Source organism: Acomys minous (genome assembly GCF_964271855.1).
Source record: "Acomys minous genome assembly, chromosome: 14".
Lineage (NCBI taxonomy): Eukaryota > Metazoa > Chordata > Mammalia > Rodentia > Muridae > Acomys > Acomys minous.
The window spans coordinates 6,900,188-6,918,903 of record NC_140496.1 but is presented as its reverse complement, the minus strand read 5'-3'; the positions used below and the strand labels follow the sequence as shown (position 1 = coordinate 6,918,903).

Here is an 18,716-nt window from a genome sequence, read left to right as displayed (position 1 = left end):
CCTCAATCTCATAGAGATCTGTCTTCCTCTGCCTTCCAGAGTGCTGGGATTACAGGCGTGCACAAACACACCTGATACTTCATTCTTCTGTTCGAGCAGAGTGTCTTCCCACTTAGGAACCTTCGAGGACAGTGAAGGTGGTCCCTGGTGCTGTGGGGACAGGTAGGGGCAGCTGCTGCACTGGCCCTGCCCTCTTGTGTCACTGCTGACCCTGGAGGGGCTGGGAGGTGGCCACTCTGTCCCTGGGTTTTCCGTGCTCTGTGCCTGCCCTCCCTCTCCCTACAGCCCACCTCCCCTCATACAGATGCGGCCAACTCAAGCAACTCCCCTGTGTCCTGGCTCCCTAGTTTCTCAAGAAAGACTTAAAACAAAAAAACAGCCAAAGGAAGTGGGTTGCTGTTGACAAGAGCTGAGGCTGGGCACGTGTGTCCACTTGGGTGCCGTCAAGAGAAAGTAAAACTGGACTGTGGGATGGGAGGACAACACACTTCAAAATACACCCAGCCCCTTTTTGTTTTGTTTTGTTGTTTTTTGAGACAGGGTTTCTTGGTGCTAGCCTTGGCTGTCCTGGACATGCTCTGTAGACCAGGCTGGCCTTGAACTCACAACAATCCACCTGCCTCTGCCTCCCAAGTGCTGGGATTAAGGGCTTGCGCCATGTACCTTTAAACTTGCTTCTTGTTTGTTTGTTTTGTATACAGTGCCCTGTCTGCATGTACACCTTCGGGCCAGAAGAGGGCACCAGATCTCATTATGAGCCACAATTCGGTTGCTGGGAATTGAACTCAGGAACTTTGGCAGAGTGGACAGTGCTCTTAACCACTGAGCCGGCTCTCCAGCCCTAAACTGGCTTCTTGAACCAGAAATTGTCAGGGCAAATAGGCCGGAGCTCTGGGAAGCCACTCAGAAGTGAACCCACAGAACGTCCACAGTAAAGCAGCAGGCCCCACTCTAGGCTCCTTTCCCATAATGACCCCTCTCTGTACCTACTCCGCAGATGAGGAGGCTGAGGCTGTATCCCAACAGAGTGGCCAGTGAAAGAAGAGGCCATGTGCTGACCTCAGTTTGTGAGGGCTCCACCCATGGTGACACTGTGGAGGCTGTGGTCAGGATGGCTGGTGTGAGTAGGCACACTGTGGAGGGGTGTGGTCAGGAGGGTTCTGTGTGTGAGTGCACACACTGTGGAGGGGTGTGGTCAGGAGGGTTCTGTGTGTGAGTGCACACACTGTGGAGGCTGCGGTCAGGAGGGTTCTGTGTGTGAGTGCACACACTGTGGAGGGGTGTGGTCAGGAGGGTTCTGTGTGTGAGTGCACACACTGTGGAGGGGTGGTCAGGAGGGTTCTGTGTGTGAGTGCACACACTGTGGAGGGGTGTGGTCAGGAGGGTTCTGTGTGTGAGTGCACACTGTGGAGGCTGTGATCAGGAGGGTTCTGTGTGTGAGTGCACACACTGTGGAGGCTGTGATCAGGAGGGTTCTGTGTGTGAGTGCACACTGTGGAGGCTGTGATCAGGAGGGTTCTGTGTGTGAGTGCACACTGTGGAGGGGTGTGATCAGGAGGGTTCTGTGTATGAGTGCACACACTGTGGAGGGGTGTGGTCAGGAGGGTTCTGTGTGTGAGTACACACACTGTGGAGGGGTGTGGTCAGGAGGGTTCTGTGTGTGAGTGCACACACTGTGGAGGGGTGTGGTCAGGAGGGTTCTGTGTGTGAGTGCACACTGTGGAGGGGTGTGGTCAGGAGGGTTCTGTGTGTGAGTGCACACACTGTGGAGGGGTGTGATCAGGAGGGTTCTGTGTGTGAGTGCACACACTGTGGAGGGGTGTGGTCAGGAGGGTTCTGTGTGTGAGTGCACACACTGTGGAGGGGTGTGATCAGGAGGGTTCTGTGTGTGAGTGCACACACTGTGGAGGGGTGTGGTCAGGAGGGTTCTGTGTGTGAGTGCACACACTGTGGAGGCTGTGGTCAGGAGGGTTCTGTGTGTGAGTGTACACACTGTGGAGGCTGCGGTCAGGAGGGTTCTGTGTGTGAGTGCACACACTGTGGAGGGGTGTGATCAGGAGGGTTCTGTGTGTGAGTGCACACACTGTGGAGGGGTGTGGTCAGGAGGGTTCTGTGTGTGAGTGCACACACTGTGGAGGGGTGTGGTCAGGAGGGTTCTGTGTGTGAGTGCACACACTGTGGAGGGGTGTGGTCAGGAGGGTTCTGTGTGTGAGTGCACACACTGTGGAGGCTGCGGTCAGGAGGGTTCTGTGTGTGAGTGCACACACTGTGGAGGGGTGTGATCAGGAGGGTTCTGTGTGTGAGTGCACACACTGTGGAGGGGTGTGGTCGGGAGGGTTCTGTGTGTGAGTGCACACACTGTGGAGGGGTGTGGTCGGGAGGGTTCTGTGTGTGAGTGTACACACTGTGGAGGCTGCGGTCAGGAGGGTTCTGTGTGTGAGTGCACACACTGTGGAGGGGTGTGATCAGGAGGGTTCTGTGTGTGAGTGCACACACTGTGGAGGGGTGTGGTCAGGAGGGTTCTGTGTGTGAGTGCACACACTGTGGAGGGGTGTGGTCAGGAGGGTTCTGTGTGTGAGTGTACACACTGTGGAGGCTGCGGTCAGGAGGGTTCTGTGTGTGAGTGCACACACTGTGGAGGGGTGTGATCAGGAGGGTTCTGTGTGTGAGTGCACACACTGTGGAGGGGTGTGGTCAGGAGGGTTCTGTGTGTGAGTGCACACACTGTGGAGGGGTGTGGTCAGGAGGGTTCTGTGTGTGAGTGCACACACTGTGGAGGGGTGTGGTCAGGAGGGTTCTGTGTGTGAGTGCACACACTGTGGAGGCTGCGGTCAGGAGGGTTCTGTGTGTGAGTGCACACACTGTGGAGGGGTGTGATCAGGAGGGTTCTGTGTGTGAGTGCACACACTGTGGAGGGGTGTGGTCGGGAGGGTTCTGTGTGTGAGTGCACACACTGTGGAGGGGTGTGGTCGGGAGGGTTCTGTGTGTGAGTGCACACACTGTGGAGGGGTGTGATCAGGAGGGTTCTGTGTGTGAGTGCACACACTGTGGAGGGGTGTGGTCAGGAGGGTTCTGTGTGTGAGTGCACACACTGTGGAGGGGTGTGGTCAGGAGGGTTCTGTGTGTGAGTGCACACTGTGGAGGGGTGTGGTCAGGAGGGTTCTGTGTGTGAGTGCACACACTGTGGAGGGGTGTGATCAGGAGGGTTCTGTGTGTGAGTGCACACACTGTGGAGGGGTGTGGTCAGGAGGGTTCTGTGTGTGAGTGCACACACTGTGGAGGGGTGTGGTCAGGAGGGTTCTGTGTGTGAGTGCACACACTGTGGAGGGGTGTGGTCAGGAGGGTTCTGTGTGTGAGTGCACACTGTGGAGGGGTGTGGTCAGGAGGGTTCTGTGTGTGAGTGCACACACTGTGGAGGGCACAGCATCTCTCCTGGAAGTGTAGCAAGTCCCTGGCTCTGACACTATGCCACCTTAGCACTATGGTGCTTTCTTAGCTCTGAGGAATGACCGACCCAAGGCCCCTTGGTGACCATGCTCTGAGCTTTGCATGAGCAATTTGGTGGCTGTGGGCAGGCATAGTGCACAGGCCCACTACTTAGAAGCCTTAGACAGAAAGACTATGTTGAAGGTTTGGGAGGACCACTTAGCAAGACCCTGTCTGTCTAAAAGCTGCCATACTGTGACTGGTACAGCGTGAGGGGGAGGAGTGGCAGTGCCGTGAGCTGAGAGTGCCAGGGAAACACTTCACCCTCTGCTGGGTGCAAGTTGGTCTTCATCAAGCTTTTCTTGTGGTCCCAGGCAGGCAGGTCGCAGGAGATACCCCTGCCAGTTCCCATGTGTGGACCCCATGAGAAGGTCCTGAGGAAGTATGGTTGTACCGGGGATGCTACCTGGGCCCTGTACCGGGCCCTGATAGTACCCCAAAGCTTGTGTCTGGGAGCTCCACGGCAGCCTGCGTCACCCGTTGGCAGCGTGGCTGTGCAGCTACTGGAGGAGAGAGCCAGCCCCTGAGTCTCTGTCATCCTGTGCATAATGCCTGGTGCCAGGGTTGCCCAGAGTCTCCATACCTGTCAAGGTAAAGGCCAAGAGGCCACTGGCCTGGTCCCCAGAGGCCACCTGTGCAGCGGGCAGGGCTTACATGCATCCTGTCTGTGCGTGGTCCCTCCCCAGTAGCCTCCCTGGAGGAGGTGGGGTTGTCTTGACAACTGTAGTCCTGGAAGAGAAACTTGCTGTGGGTCTGGGCACTTCCAGCGGAGTCTCTGGGAGCCTGGCTTCCCTGGGTGGCGGGGGATAAGGGAGGCAATGAGGGTACCCGTCTTTGTTAAGCAATCCTGAGCCACCGGGACCTCACCATTTGCTTTCCGGATATGTCACCCTGAAGCACCACCAACCTGGGGCTTGACTCTTCTGTCATGCTGGGAACAGGAGTCCAAGATCAAGGCGTCGGTAAGGCTGGCTCCATGACAGGCTGTGAGGGAGAGCCTGGTCCTGTCAAGATGGTGGCAGGCTCGGTGTATTCCTGGGGTTCTCTCTCTCTGTCTGTGTTCAGGTTTTCTCTGTAGGCAGGGTACTGGATGAGGGCCCATCCTGATGGCCTCAGTCTCCCTGAATAAGGTCACAGCCACAAATACCTGGGACAGGATCATAGTATGTCTACAAGGGCTATGACCCAATCTCTGTCACACACACTTGACCTTTGTAGTTTAAGGCTGTCCTTAGAAATGTGAAGAAAAGCCATGTTTACATTCAAGTAGAAGCCCAGGGTGACACAGACTGGCACTAAGGATGCTGAGGCAGGAGAATTGTGAATTCAAGTTCTGCCTGGGCTACAGAGTAACACCCTGCCATTAAAAATTAATTAATTAATTAAATTTAAAAATAAGCAACTCATGGGGGGGGCAGCAGGCAGCAGGGTATGAGGCTGAGAGAACTATCAGGCTTAGTTGGTCTCGTGAGGGACAGAGTCTACACCAGTGTGGCCCTGCCTGCATTCTGGTGTTCATCTCCGCCCATCACTGCCCTTGCTTCGCTCCTCCTCAGACCAGTGCTGATTTGTGGAGACAGCCATTTACAGCAGCAGCTGTTCAGCATGTGTTCTGCAGCAAGGCACGTGGGCCTGAGCACAGAGGGCCCTTAGCTCAGCTGTGGGGTGCGCAAGGCCTTGGGCTGGGGAAGGGAACCTGCCAGGGGTTCCCGTGAGAGGTGTAATAAGCCAAGGCCAGCGACAGGAGACAAGCACAGTGTGTGACCGTGTGACCAAGGAGACTTCCAGGAAGCAACAAGAGCCAGAGCCCGGAGGGCCACAAGCCTGTCCTGATGAAGCAGGCTCTCCCTGAGGTTCACTGAAGCCTGGGGACCCTGCCTGGAGGAACACTGGCATCTGTTGCCAGTGCTGTGGATGACCCAAGGGCATATGTGAGCTTCTGAGTCCAGTAGCGATTAGCCATGTTGCTGTGGAGGGGTCAGAAGCAGACACACGGTGCCACCAGGTACCATCCGTCCTGTGAGATCCTCGAGGGGCAAAGGCTCAGCAGAGAGAAACGGGGTCGCCTCTGACCCTTCGCCTTCCCTCTTCTGCCAGCCCAGGCCAGGAATGGATACAGAATAAGAGACAGAAGGAGGAAGATTCAGTTCCTGTGATCCATAGGAAGAGGCACTTCCCAGAGACATAGGATAAGCACAGAAGGGTGGACCCAAGGGAGAGATAGAAGCCTCTGGAACCCGAGTTCCTTCCTCCAGAGGCTCACCCTCGGTGGCCAGGAGACCTGAGTAGTCCTGTCTCTTTGGTGGCCTCTCCCCACTGTGCTTCTCTGCCACTGTCGCTAGGCAGGTAGCAGGAACAGGGCGTCCTTCTGTCTCGGGCATGGTGGTGTCCATCTGTAAGCCTAGCAGTTGAGGTAGGGAGGATTATGAGCTTGAGGCCAGCCTGTACTACAGAGGGAGATCCTGTCTCCTCCTGCCCCCTGCCCCACCCAAAAAATCCCCTCTGTGGTCCCTGAAGGGCCTACCTGGGTCTCCCAGGGTCTGACTCCAGTGCCCAAGCACCCGTGTTGAGTCTGGTCAGAGGAGAGCAGAAGCACATGGCAAGAAGATGGCAAATTGCCAGGGAAAGCCAGGAAGTCTGAAAGAAACAGCTGGCTAGGCTCTGGAGCATTGCTGGTGGAGGGGGTGGGGGTGGGGTGAGCCGGGGGGAGGGGGGGTCTCCTCAAGGATTCACAACTTCCCTTGGCTCTGAGAATCTCATAGCTGCCTATTCACAGGAGACTGACCTGGGCTCAGAGTGGGGCCAGGGAAGCCAAGATGTAGAGTGACTTCCTGTAGCTTCCAAACAGACTGCCACACATGGTCAACACAAAGTTGTATCCCTAGCGAGCCTCCAGCGGCAATTTCAGTCAGAAGCTCCTTTTGTCTTGTGTTAGCAGCTCCGGCTCCCTTTGGCAGCCGTGGGCACAGTTGTTTCCCTCGTGACTTCCTTTGTAGTCTCCATAACCAGTGGGATCTGATTGGTCACATGTCTGATACCTATGCTGGGCACCCAGCACATGCTCCGAAGGTCCCTTTAGGACACATGCTGTGGGAACAAAGGGCCCTGCCTCTTTCAGCTGCTGTGGGGGCCTCCTGGTCACCCACTCTCCTCCTTTATTCTTCCCAAGGCAGAGTTCACACACTATAACCCTCCTGTATGATTCTCCTGCCTCAGCTTCCTCCATGTGTGTGTGATGGATTGCAGGTCTGTGCCACCTTGCACAGCCCGAACCACTTTCATTTTAACAGCATGAGGTCAGGGTCATTTGCTGGCTGCCCCTCGCTCCCTAGACTCTGCCCGGATCCCCACCCCATGCACTTCCCTGCGATTGGCTCCTCGCTCCTCCATCTGGAACATCACTGGCCCTCCCTGGCTTCTGATCTACCTTGGTTTCTTCTATGCAGTGTGGGTCCCTGAGTCCTGGATCATGACTAGCTTCCCTGCCCTCAGTTGCTCTGGACTTTTAAGTCACCACCTCCTCTCTGGGTGTCTGAGCCCATGGTGAGGACCACAGGTAGGACTATGCCCATATGCACGGTACCCATGCAAGAGGAGCTGTGGGTACCACCATGCAGAAGGCCCAACAAGTAAGGCCAGGTGCAAGGGAGCCCTTTATAAACTGAGAGTGTCCCATCTATGACACTGTAGCCAGACCTCGCAGGTCTGAACCTAGGCAGTAACCCCCTGTGGAGGATGCTGTCCTGCAAGTCCTGTTTTTTTAATGTTTAATTTTATTTCATTTTATTTTATTGAGATAGGGTTTCTCTGTGTAGCCTTGGCTAACCTGGACTTTCTTTGTAGACCAGGCTGGCCTCGAACTCACAGCGATCCTCCTGCCTCTGCCTCCCGAGTGCTGGGATTAAAGGTGTGCACCACCACCGCCCAGCCTGCAAGTCCTGTTTTAAATGAACCTTTGCCATGTGTTAGAGTCTTCACTATCCGGTGCTCAACTTGATTGATTTTATTTCAGGGTTGGCATAGTATATATTTTTATATGTGTGTGACATACATACGTAAATATGCACACAATGTAGGTGAACTAACGGTATTTTTACTAAGTGAGGATGTGGGAACCAATCACAGCCCTAAGGGATGTCGGGAAATTGTGAGTGTAGCCGGAACAGCACTGTGAGCCAGGAGGATGAACGGAGCCGGGAAAGCTGATGTTGACAGAAAGAACCTGACCTACAGCTGCTTGAAAAGCTTCATCTGTGTAGAGTACCCTGGTTGTCCGGCTGTAGGATTTTGGGTGTGCGCGTTCTCCCCTGCTCCCTGGGACACTTCACTGAGCAGCTGTCCTGTTAGGGCTGTGTTCTGCTTTGGGACATTGCAGACCCTCTGTTGGAGCCAGGGGACGATGTGGGCATTTGGGACAGCGTCCAACGTCAGATTCTCAGGGAGGTCATTTTCAGAGTTTTGCGAGCTATGCTGAGATCACAGGACAGGATGGAAGGACCCTAGCTAGGGACACAGACTGTCCTCTGAGGTCCCCCAGGCAGCTTCTACAGAAGAGGCCTGCAGCCATGGTCCGTTGTCAGTATTTAGTCAGGTGTTGACTAGTGCTATGATAATGACAAATACCAGAGATACTCAAGGAATAATCTAGAAGGCGTCATTTTGATCTTACATTCCATGGGACATGAATGAGGTCATGGCTCTGTTGAGAAGCAATTGTCTTTTCCTGCTTCTAGGAACTAAAGTGCTTCGAGGGATAGGATTTTATTAACACTACATTTTAGCATGTTGAGTTTTCTTGACTCCTTGGGCTGGCTCCCTGGTGTATAGCAGAGAACACGGGGTCTTAATGCCTGGGGAGCCACATTAGAGGAGAACCGGGGGGCTGGACAAGGCGTCCTGCTTCTCTTCCTGGACACTTATTTGTGGCGTGGGCTTCCACCCCTCTCTCTGGGCAGCACATTTTCTTCTAACACAGTCAATTTGGAAATGAAGCTCAAAGCTGCAAACGTTGTGAGGGGTTCGGGAGTCAGCTTGGATAACCCGAGTCACGGGTGCCGTGGGACATGGGAACCAGGCTGCTGGGCAAAGCTTGTCCTCTGAGAGCTGTGTGGTGAAACTTGGTCCTCCATGTCTTCATGCTGGGAGCCCATCTCTGAGGGATGATACGATGATCGGGGTGGAGCCCTCAAGAATGGTATTAGTGCCCTTTAGGCCAAAGCGTGAGAGATGCCTTCCTCTTCCTTCAAGCACACAGCTGGAAGATGCCATCTGTGGACCAGGAAGTGAGTCTTCCCCAGATGGCACCCTAACTTTAGACCTCTAGCCTCAGAACTGGGGCGGGGAAAGATGCCTCTGATTGAAAGCCACTGTCCCCTATTGCTTGTTCCAGCAGTTACCTGGACCACAGGCAGGAAACCTGTGAGGTGACCGCCACCTTTATCTCAGGGACCAGGGACCGCTGCTTCCAGTTTGGGGAGGTGGTATTCACATGTGGTGTGGTCCAGACCTGGAGCCGGCATGCCAGGGAGAAGGAGGACCACTCCCTTGGAACCCTAGTCTCTGCTTATACAAGGGCAGGGTGGCCCTGTGGGACTCAGCAGAGACCTAGCGGGGCTGGAGTCTCATATGCAGGTCCTGGCCCATTCATCCCCATAGTGTCCTGTATCTTCCGTGCCAGCCCAGGAACCTCCACACCCCACCTGCTCCAGAGCTGGCTGGAGCTTATGGGACAGCCTGTGTAGCATGGACCCACTGGTGAGTCATCACCACTTCCAGCCTGGGACAGGGGATGCCCAGCTTAGGTTTCCACAGTGTGGGGTATTTGTTGATAAAAAATACATGTTCTAGGGCCACTTAGCAATGTGCACTGCCCTTCCAGGGGACCCGAGTTCCATTTCCAGCACCCATGTCCACCAGCTTACAGCCACCTTCCGCTCTAGCTCCAGGGGGAGCCAACACCCTGTTCTGTCCTCACAGTGTCCAGGGGCACTGCCCAGCATGTGGCATATACTCACAGACACCCAAGTAAAAATACAATCTTAAAAAAAAAACAACCCACAGCACAACAACAACAGGGCCTGTAGAGATGTCTCAGTGCTGCCTTTAGCAGAGAAACTGGGTTCAGTTCTGAGCACCCACGCAAAGCCTCACAATTGCCTACAACTCCAGTCCTAGGGGATCTGATGCCTTCTTCTGGCTTTGTGTTGATACTACATGCATGAATACACATGCAGGCAAAGTAAAAAAGAGAAAAAGAAATAACACACTTCCTCCCGACTGCTACACTAAAGCTGGTTGCTTGATGCCAAGAATGTTTGTCAAGTGACTAAATGATGGATCCAGGGGTAGACGTCCAGGATGCTCCCTGCAAAGCATCCCTTCTGGACTTCCACTCAATGCTCACCTTTTGCCTCTTTTCTCCCCCAGGACCTCCCACTCACGAGCCAAGGCTGAGGCAGCACTCACAGCGGCTCAAAAAGCCCAGGAGGAAGCGCGGATCGCCAGGATCACTGCCAAAGAGTTCTCGCCTTCCTTCCAGCACAGGGAAAATGGTGAGTTCCACTTGGCTCTGAGGGGCAGGGCCCTGGCTGGGTGGGAACTCTGAGGGGTGGGGGCCTCTGGGCAGTGGGTTCCTGACTCAACCTTGGGCTGACTTGTCAACCCATAGCTAAAAGTCTTACCAGTGACCTCCCTTGTTGAAGCTGATTCAGCAAACACATGTATGGGTGTACATGGACTTTAGCGACTGTTTCCAAGCTCTCTGCATGTATGGGCACCGCCCCTCCTCTTCTGGGTCCCTAGTGTTATCCTACAGGCGTCTACAACAGTGGCTCTGTGCCCTCTGTAGCAAGGGTTGAATCTAATCTCATTTGATGGCTTGCTGTTACTTGTTTCTAATACAAGATCTTATTCTGTAGCCCAGGCTGTCCCTTGGAAATCCCCCTACCTCAGCCTCCTCTGTGCTGAGATTTATTTAATCTTAATGCACACGTGATGAAGTGCAGACATCCATGAGTGGCCAATGGCTGCCAGGTTGGGATTCTCCAGTGACGGGAAGTGTGTACTGGGTCCCATGGGAGTCACTTCCCTCATGGAGATGTGTGAGTGCCGCATGGAGGCACAGAGCCTCCTGTGTCAGGACAGCCGACTGCAGCGGGGGTTGTGCTGCGCCCCCTCAGCATCAGAGTGCGCAGCTCTACCTTGTACCCCCCGACACACATTCCAACCCCACCCCCATCCCGCCACCCAGCATTGCTGGGAAGCCTCCTGGTCCCACGGAGCATGGAGACAGGGTCACAGTTCTTCCTGTCTGCTCCCAGCTACAGTGTGCAGGGTGAGAATAGAGACTTGAGGAAGGCTACGAGACAAGGGTATGCCGTGTCCAATCTGTGTTCTCACATGATGATGGAGGGGACTCTGGGCCTGGGCTGAGGGACAAAGCTCATGCACAGCAGGTGCTGGGCCTATCTCAATCAGAAAGTCAAATGAGAGTCTTGCTGTCTGCTCCTTTGGGGACTCTGCCTGGGACCCACTCTGGTATCTCACTGCACTGTGGCCACCAGCACCTCTCTCAGATGTTTCTGGTATCCCAGCTGTGCCCAGCTTAAAGAGAAAGTCAGAAAAAGCCCTGGTCCTTTGAGAAGGACCTAGCTCCTAATCAGACTGAGATGGCTCGAGTGCCCCTCATTCAGACAGCTAGCCACCTGACTGACCCCAAGCCAGGTGAGCCACGTGTAGAATATGTAAGGGGACAAACATGCAAATAATTCCCATGGGTCCCCAGGCTCCAGCCTGGAATGCTGCGGATTCCTTCCTGGGGTCCTACTACACTGTCCCTAGGGGCCTTGGTTGGAGGGACCTCGGTATTGTCTCAGACGTTTGTGTGCAGAATGGTGACCAAGAAAATGTGTGCACCAGGTGCTCTGAGGAGCCTGGGAAAAGCCCATAGCAGCCAGCCCTGCCCACAGCTGGACTTTGGACCTCTGACTACCAGATGTGTTGCCTTAAGCCCCATGTGTGTGCGCGTTGGAGCGCCCAGCTGGCCCACGATACCATTTCGTCTAGGGAGACCTCGGCTGGCGTCTATTTTCTGCTCAGAGTGCCTCCTTGAGAAAGTCTGTGAGGGAAGCCTTCAGCTCACAGTACTTCAGCTGCCCCCTGACATGGAACCAGACCGTGGGACTTGGCGGATACAGGATCCCTTCCTGGATGTTGCTCTCTGTGATCTCTGGCCATGCCTGTTTTATGGGAGCCTGCAATGGCCACCCCTCTCCAGCATTGTGTTACTTCCAGGTGTGCTTAAATCCCTTCCAGGGACACTTCCTTACACCAGAGCACTTCCTGGAATGCATGAGAGGCCCAGTAGGGCCTTGCTGGAAGGGGACTGGGTGCCAAGCATCCCCCTCCTGGTCCTCCAGGCCAGTAGCTGCCATGTTCTGTTGTGAAGATTCCCAAGAACAACTGCTCCTGCTCTTGCAAGGACTGTGGCAGAACTGACATCTAAAGTCCTGGATCATAAACTCAGGCTAGCCCCGGTTCTAAAAACATTACAGAAGCGTTTATCAGCTAAGGGCAGAAGGCTACGTTCCTTTGGGCTGGCTGCCTGGGGAAGATCCGTGCCTAAGGACACAGCGCTGGAAGGAGAGGGTACAGGATGGGTCAGGGCAGTGCCCAGAGCACTCAAGCAGACTGACACCCCATCCCTAAGGCCCGTGCAGACATGTGCCTAGGATGCAAGGCAGGAATAAAGGCATTGGGGTTGAGTCGCAGTTGCCCCAGGTTCCTTCTTGGTTATATGGCTTTCCAGGGACTGCACTGCTTTGCAGCTAATTTTAGCTGAGAATGACCAGATGACACTGGGAGGCAGGCATGAGTCTCCAAGGTGCAAGTCTAATAAGCAGGCAGCCTCACCCTTGTGAGGAAGGAAGGCCACAGGGCCACCAGCAAGCTCATGCCCTGACATTCTGGGTCCCTTATGTCCAACTAAGGGACTCTGGTGACAGGAGGTGCCTGGCTTTAAGGTCCTGCCAGTTATCCTTGCTGGGTGACCCAGTCCACACTGGGCACAAGACCACTCTGTAACGGGCTCCATATAACCCCATGCACTTTTGTTTCCCACCCAAGGGCTTGAGTACCAGAGGCCAAAGCACCAGATGTCCTGCGATGACATCGAGGTGCTCTCCACCGGGACACCCCTGCAGCAGGAGAGCCCCGAGCTGTACCGCAAGGGCACTACCCCGTCTGATCTGACCCCTGACGACAGCCCCCTGCAGAGCTTCCCCGCCAGCCCCACGGCCACCCCTCCGCCAGCCCCTGCCTCCAGAAACAAAATGGCCCACTTCTCCAGGCAGGTCTCAGTGGATGAGGAGCGAAGCGGGGACATCCAGATGCTCCTTGAGGGCCGTGGAGGGGACTATGCCCGCAACAGCTGGGCCGAGGAGAAGGCGGGGGCCTCTAGGGGTGTCCGCAGTGGTGCCCTGCGCAGCAGCCAGCCCAATGAGGACTTCCGCACCCGGGGTTCGGGCCACAAACAGCCCGGGAACCCCAAGCCCCGGGAGCGGCGGACGGAGTCCCCCACCACTTTCTCATGGACTTCTCACCACCGGGCAGGCAATCCCTGTTCTGGGGGCCCCAAGCCACCAGAGCCAGATGAGGAACAGCTGAGCAACTACAAGCTGGAGATGAAGCCCTTACTAAGGATGGATGCCTGTCCACAGGAGACGCACCCTCAGAGACGGCGTCACAGTCGGGGTGCTGGGGGAGACCGGCGCTCTGAGGACCGGGGCTTCGGGCTGCAGAGACTGAGGTCCAAGTCCCAGAACAAGGAGAACCTCAGGCCAGCCTCCTCTGCAGAGCCCACGGTGCAGAAACTGGAGAGCCTGCGGCTGGGGGACCGGCCAGAGCCCCGTCTGCTGCGTTGGGACTTGACCTTCTCCCCACCCCAGAAGTCCCTGCCTGTTGCACTCGAGTCCGACGAGGAGGCCGGGGATGAGCTCAAGTCCAGCACGGTAAGTGGTACTCGCCTCTTGCTAGGCAGAGGCAGTGGGGCCAAGGGCCACCTCCTGTTTACTCAGCTTTCTGTGGATTTTGTCTTCAGAGACTAGGGTGCCTACAGGAAGCAGAGATACTGAGCCATAGGGGTCACACTTGCTTTAGATTTAGAATTCCCTTGGGTTCACCCTTTAGAAGCAGTGTGGGTGCCCATGAAAACTCCAGAAGGCTGCCTGCGATGGTGTCCTGCCTCTGACTTGTGCAGACCTGTTGCTGTCAGTGGCTTGTGTTCTGTATTTGGGCTGGAGTGGGGCTGAGGCCCCTCTGTCCAGACAGCCTTTGTCTTCCAAGCACCTTTCTTTTGTGCAGATGCCAAAACTGGCAAGGTCCAGCTCCAGCTCCTAAGACGTTGGTGCTCGACATGTAGAGAACGGGCTGGAAGCCTGCAAGCCTGTCCCAGGCCAGGCTCTAAGGCCTCCCTTTCTGTGGATCGGTAGTTGCCCAAGCAATGGGAGGTTGTTAGGAATCCATAGCATTGAGGTTCCTGGGCCCTTTGGCCTTTGGAGGTAAACCTCACATCTCATGGGGTGTAGGTCAGGAACTCCCACGTGCGTTCCCTTCACTGGACTCCAGGAGCAACTCTGCCTGGCCAGGTACCCCCCGCATCCCCCGGGTCTTCGCTCCCTGTCCCAGGATGGGCCTTTTGGAAAAAAAAAAATAGCAGCCGTCTCTGGGCCAGCCAGGGCTGTGACACTAAAGGGGCCTCCTGGGACCTCTAAGCACACAGCTGGCTCCATGCCAGAAGGCAGCTGGAAGGGTTGCTAGCAACACAGAAACCTGATGCCCTGTGCACCAGTGACCTCAACAGGCAGGCCCCATTCACCTACCATGACACAGAAGACCACTCTCTGGCGCCTGAGCTTTATGTGACAAACTGGATTTCTGAGCATCTGGCTGTGTGTATGGAGGTTGCAAGTAGCTCCCCACAGGAATGCTCTGTGGCATGTGATGTGTGTGGGTCACACACCTGCGCCAGGCGGATAGGGACCCTCTGCAGGATTCCTATTGCTGCTGTAGCAGGAGTCAGTGTCCATCCCAAGGGGCCTTGGGGCTGTTGTGGTTTCATTTCTCAGCCCCAGGAGTCACTTGCTCTAAGTGAGCAGTGTCTCTGGCCCTGGACTCTCCTTGAAGACACTGATCATCTGTCCTTCTCTCTGCTGCAGTTCTAAATTGTCTCCTCTGCTCTGGTTGCTGTGTACCACAGCACTAGCTTGGGCCTCACCCTGCCGGCACACAGCCTGCTGTGCAGTTGTGGGCATGCGGTGTGTATGGCTATTTCAGGAGCAGCACAGAAGTGGGCAGGGGTGGGAGGCTCAGGAGTAGTTCTATATTTAGCCCTCTTAACCATGTTGGCTTTTTTTGGGTGCTTTAAGATGAGGCTTCTGGCTGGGAATCTATCTCAATGGTAGAGTGTACTTGCCCAGTGTACATAGGTCCTAGGTTCAGTCCCCAGCACCACTGAAAAGGAAAAGCAAAGCTTTAGCCACACCCATAACCCTAGCACTCCAGAGCTTGATACCGGAAGAGCACCATGAGGTCATCTCAACCTGGGCTACATAATAAAGCTGTCTTTCAAGAGAGCACAGTGTGTAAGTTGATTGGGTAAACTGAACCTGCTGACAGAGCTTGATGCCGGGAACTGGTTGGTGGTGGTGCACACCTCTTAAGGCAAATACTTGGGAGGCAGAGGCAGGTATTCAAGGCTAGCATGGCAACTGGCCACAGGCTGGCCTTAAGTATGGGGTGGGAGAGCCTGAAGCTCAAGTGCTGGGTAGCTGTGCCCTGCGGCTTCCAGCTGGGGTGGTCTGGGACACTCCCTCACTGCCCAAGGCCACCACCACTCCAAGGAGAGAAAACAGAGAGACTTTAGCCCCAACCTGAGCTCCCAACTTCCTGAGAAGCAGGCAGAGTGTCTGTAGGTGCCACACTGTCCTACGGGCCTGAGGGGAGGTTAGACAAGGCACGGTAGTAAAGCCCAGGCTTAATGGCAGATAGGAGGTCTCCTGCTTGTGTTCGGTGGCAACCATAAACGGCTTCTGGGAGGTTAGCTGCCAGCCATCTCAAGACCTCCACTGCAGGGAGGGCTCTGTGCAGTACAGCTGATCTGTGTCCCAGTCAGGGAACATGGTCCCTGGCTGGTGACATCACCACTTCCTCCAAGGTGTCTGCGAGTGGTAGATGGTTAGGAGAGACCCAGGACTCTGGCTCATAAGGGTCTTGGCCATGATGACAGCCCCACCTCTCAGAAGTGATGGGCAGCACACCAGGTTCCTGCACTAGATGTACCATGCCTGGCAGCAGCTGGGGTTGATTCCTGGTGATAGTCACTCTGGTGGTGGGTGAACTCTTGTTGGGATGGGGGTCTAGGGGTCTGGGGACCTGGTCCCAAAGCTATCCGGTCCTCTGCCATTAGCCATACCTATGGGCCTGAGGCTGGACAGAATAGCTCAAAATGGTGGGGAGCCAGCCAATGGGGCTGCCACCAGGGGGCAGAACCCAGACCTCAGCCAACTCTGCTATTAAGGCTCTTTCTGTTTCCTTGCAAGCTTGGCTCAGCCCAGAAGTCATGGACACCTCAAAGTCCACACCATAAAAGCACCAGAGTTCAGAAGTGAAATCAAGACCAGGAGGCCAGCCTCCTTGCTCCCTCCTGCCAGGCAGCACCTAGGTCTCCACCCACTCCAGCAAAGTGCTAGCAGGAGTTGCTGGGGTCCTAGGCCCAAGCAGGACTGGCTACTTGGAGCTTCCTCCCTTGGTCAGTCCCCAGGGTGATTTTTGTTTTGTTCTGCTTTTTTTTTTTTTAAAGCCCTTGCTTTCACTGTGGAGGTAACTCATTAGTAACCCTCATGACCAATGTAATCACTAGCATTGCAAAATAATATATATACTTAAGAAGCCCTCTGCTGAGCCAAGAGAATCAAATTTGAGGGGGAAGCTCGCAATCTGGCTGAGCAACTTCTTGTTCTACTAAAAGCTAGTGTCTCCAGCAGACACGGAGCAGACGCTTGCATGTGATGTCTCTTGGGTCTGGGATGTGAGCTAGAAGGTGTGTGTGTGTGTGTGTGTGGTCAGCAGGTTAGGGACCGTGTCCAGAGGATGAACTGTTGGGCTGTAGTCTGGGAGCCAGATGTGCTTGCTCTGCACACTCGGGGCCTGGCCAAGGCTTCTGGGAGGCTGGGTACTGTGTCCCTCTCTGGACTGCTGGCTGTCAAGGGCCGACGAAGCAAAGCCTTCATGATGATGGGACTGTGGGGCTTTCTCCCCTGCTGTGTGTGGGAAGTCTGCCCCCAGGAGCTGCAACAAGGCAAGGCAGCTGGCCAGGCAGGTGTCTTGGGACCCTCAGGACTAGTGGCTGTGATGGGGTGACAGTGAGGACAGCTAAGGGCTTCAGGAAGTACTGGGAGAAACTAGGTACTGAGTGTATGTTAAGACCTAGAGCTGGGCGTGGTGGCGCATGCCTTTAATCCCAGTACTTGGGAGGCAGAGGCAAGCAGATCTCTGAGTTCGAGGCCAGCCTGGTCTACAAAGAGAGCCCAGGACAGGGCTCCACAGAGAAACCCTGTCTCGAAAAAATGGATCCAAAAGAACAGCCTTTGGGCAGCAAGCAAGAAGGAGCATAGGAGATCCCAAGGGACCCAGTGAAGAGCTTCCCACCAGGGACACCAGTGAGTGGTCCTGCAGGAGGAAGCCCTCTCTGCCTTGGGCGTGGGCCACTCCCATCGAGACCCCTGTGTGTAGTGAGGCTCTGCATTGGTGTATCTCACCTGTCCTCTCTGTTCCAGGGCTCAGCTCCCATCCTGGTCGTCATGGTGATCCTGCTCAACATTGGAGTGGCCATTTTGTTTATTAACTTTTTCATCTGACAAGATTGTTGTGACCACGGAAGTGATGATGTACGAAAGGGACATTCAAAGCAAAACAAAAAGGGAGATTCTGACTTGGACAGCCCCACAACTCCTGTCTTTCCACAGAAGAACAACATGATTGGGTATCACTCACAGTTTGCCTTTTTTTCTGGGTAATGTTTTTTTGGATTTTAGCCAAAATTCTTTGCTTGTATAACACGATGCTGTGTGGCATGGCAGGAGGAGGCCAGCACGCCACCCCTCCAGCTTGGTGTGAAAGGGTCCCGGCCAGCCAGCGGCCCAAAGATCGGAATCGTGGTGTTTCCTGCTGGGTGTGGAAGGTGGCACCTTCACAAGGGTGCCCGGCTAGCCAGGGGAGGGGGAGGGCAGCTAGGTAGTGCAGCTGTGGAAGGCGAGTGGCTGCTGGGAGTGTGGGCCAAGGCCCAGAGACAGCGTGTCCTGGACCCCTGTCTCCATGGAGTCTGTGCTGCACACCTGTGGAGGGAGAGGGAAGCCCCCCCACTCTTCTTCCCTCTTCTCGGCACTGCCCCACGGCCCTCCTAAGGAGGCCGCCTCCCCACACTGAGTCTTATGGCAAAGTCTGTTCCCTGCTGTCCTCCGCTCACCCATTGTTGGCCCTGTCCAGCCATCCTCCCTCCAGACCCAGGGAGGCCATGCTGCAGATGTCCAGGGCTGACCCCAACCTGGCCAGGCACATCTGAGCCCTGATGCCAAGGGTCTATGGCCCACATGCCCTGGACAGCCTGACAGCACGCCTGGGCTGAGCATGTGGCGTTTTGCACCTAGTATGCAGGATGTATATTCAGGCTTCCGTGTCCCTGGCAGTGACGCCCCTTGGAGGACGTCACCTCTCACTGACCTCCACGGGGTCTCACATCTTTGCACTGTGCCTGCCTCAACTACCCCTAACAGATATGCATATTCCCTCCAGATGCCTCAGTACTACTCCAGAGAGAGTCTGGTCCCGGGACAGGAATGTGGTTGAAGCCAGTGGCTTGAATGTCCTGGAGACTGTTGCATACCCAGCACTCCCCGGATGTACAATGTAACTTGTTTCAGTCAAACAACAGGTTCCTCATGTCTCTGCCTTCTCTACCAGGGTTGTTCCCTCATCCAAACAAACGAACAAGGGATGCCAGCTCACCTGGCGCCCGTGGCTCCGTCAGTCTTCTTGGGTGCAGCCCGTCTGTCTTATGGACTCTGCCTTGCTTTGCTCGTGTTCAGCTGTTCTCTGCTACCTTTCGAGCAGATTTCTTTACTACAGTGCACTGGATTGCTATATTTTTAACCAGAAATAAACTACAGATTAGAGCA

General features: G+C 55.1%; 1 protein-coding gene across 1 annotated transcript in view; it reads left to right on the top strand.

Annotated features, from left to right (window-relative positions):
• JPH3 (junctophilin 3) overlaps positions 1-18,716 on the top strand; it is a 64,029-nt gene extending 45,313 nt beyond the window's left edge. Inside the window, exons 3-5 of the mRNA XM_084756445.1 lie at positions 9,913-10,037; positions 12,610-13,493; positions 17,319-18,716. Of these exons, the coding sequence (XP_084612571.1) occupies positions 9,913-10,037; positions 12,610-13,493; positions 17,319-17,399 (1,090 nt within the window). The 3' untranslated portion in view covers positions 17,400-18,716. The remainder of the gene's footprint in view (positions 1-9,912; positions 10,038-12,609; positions 13,494-17,318) is intronic.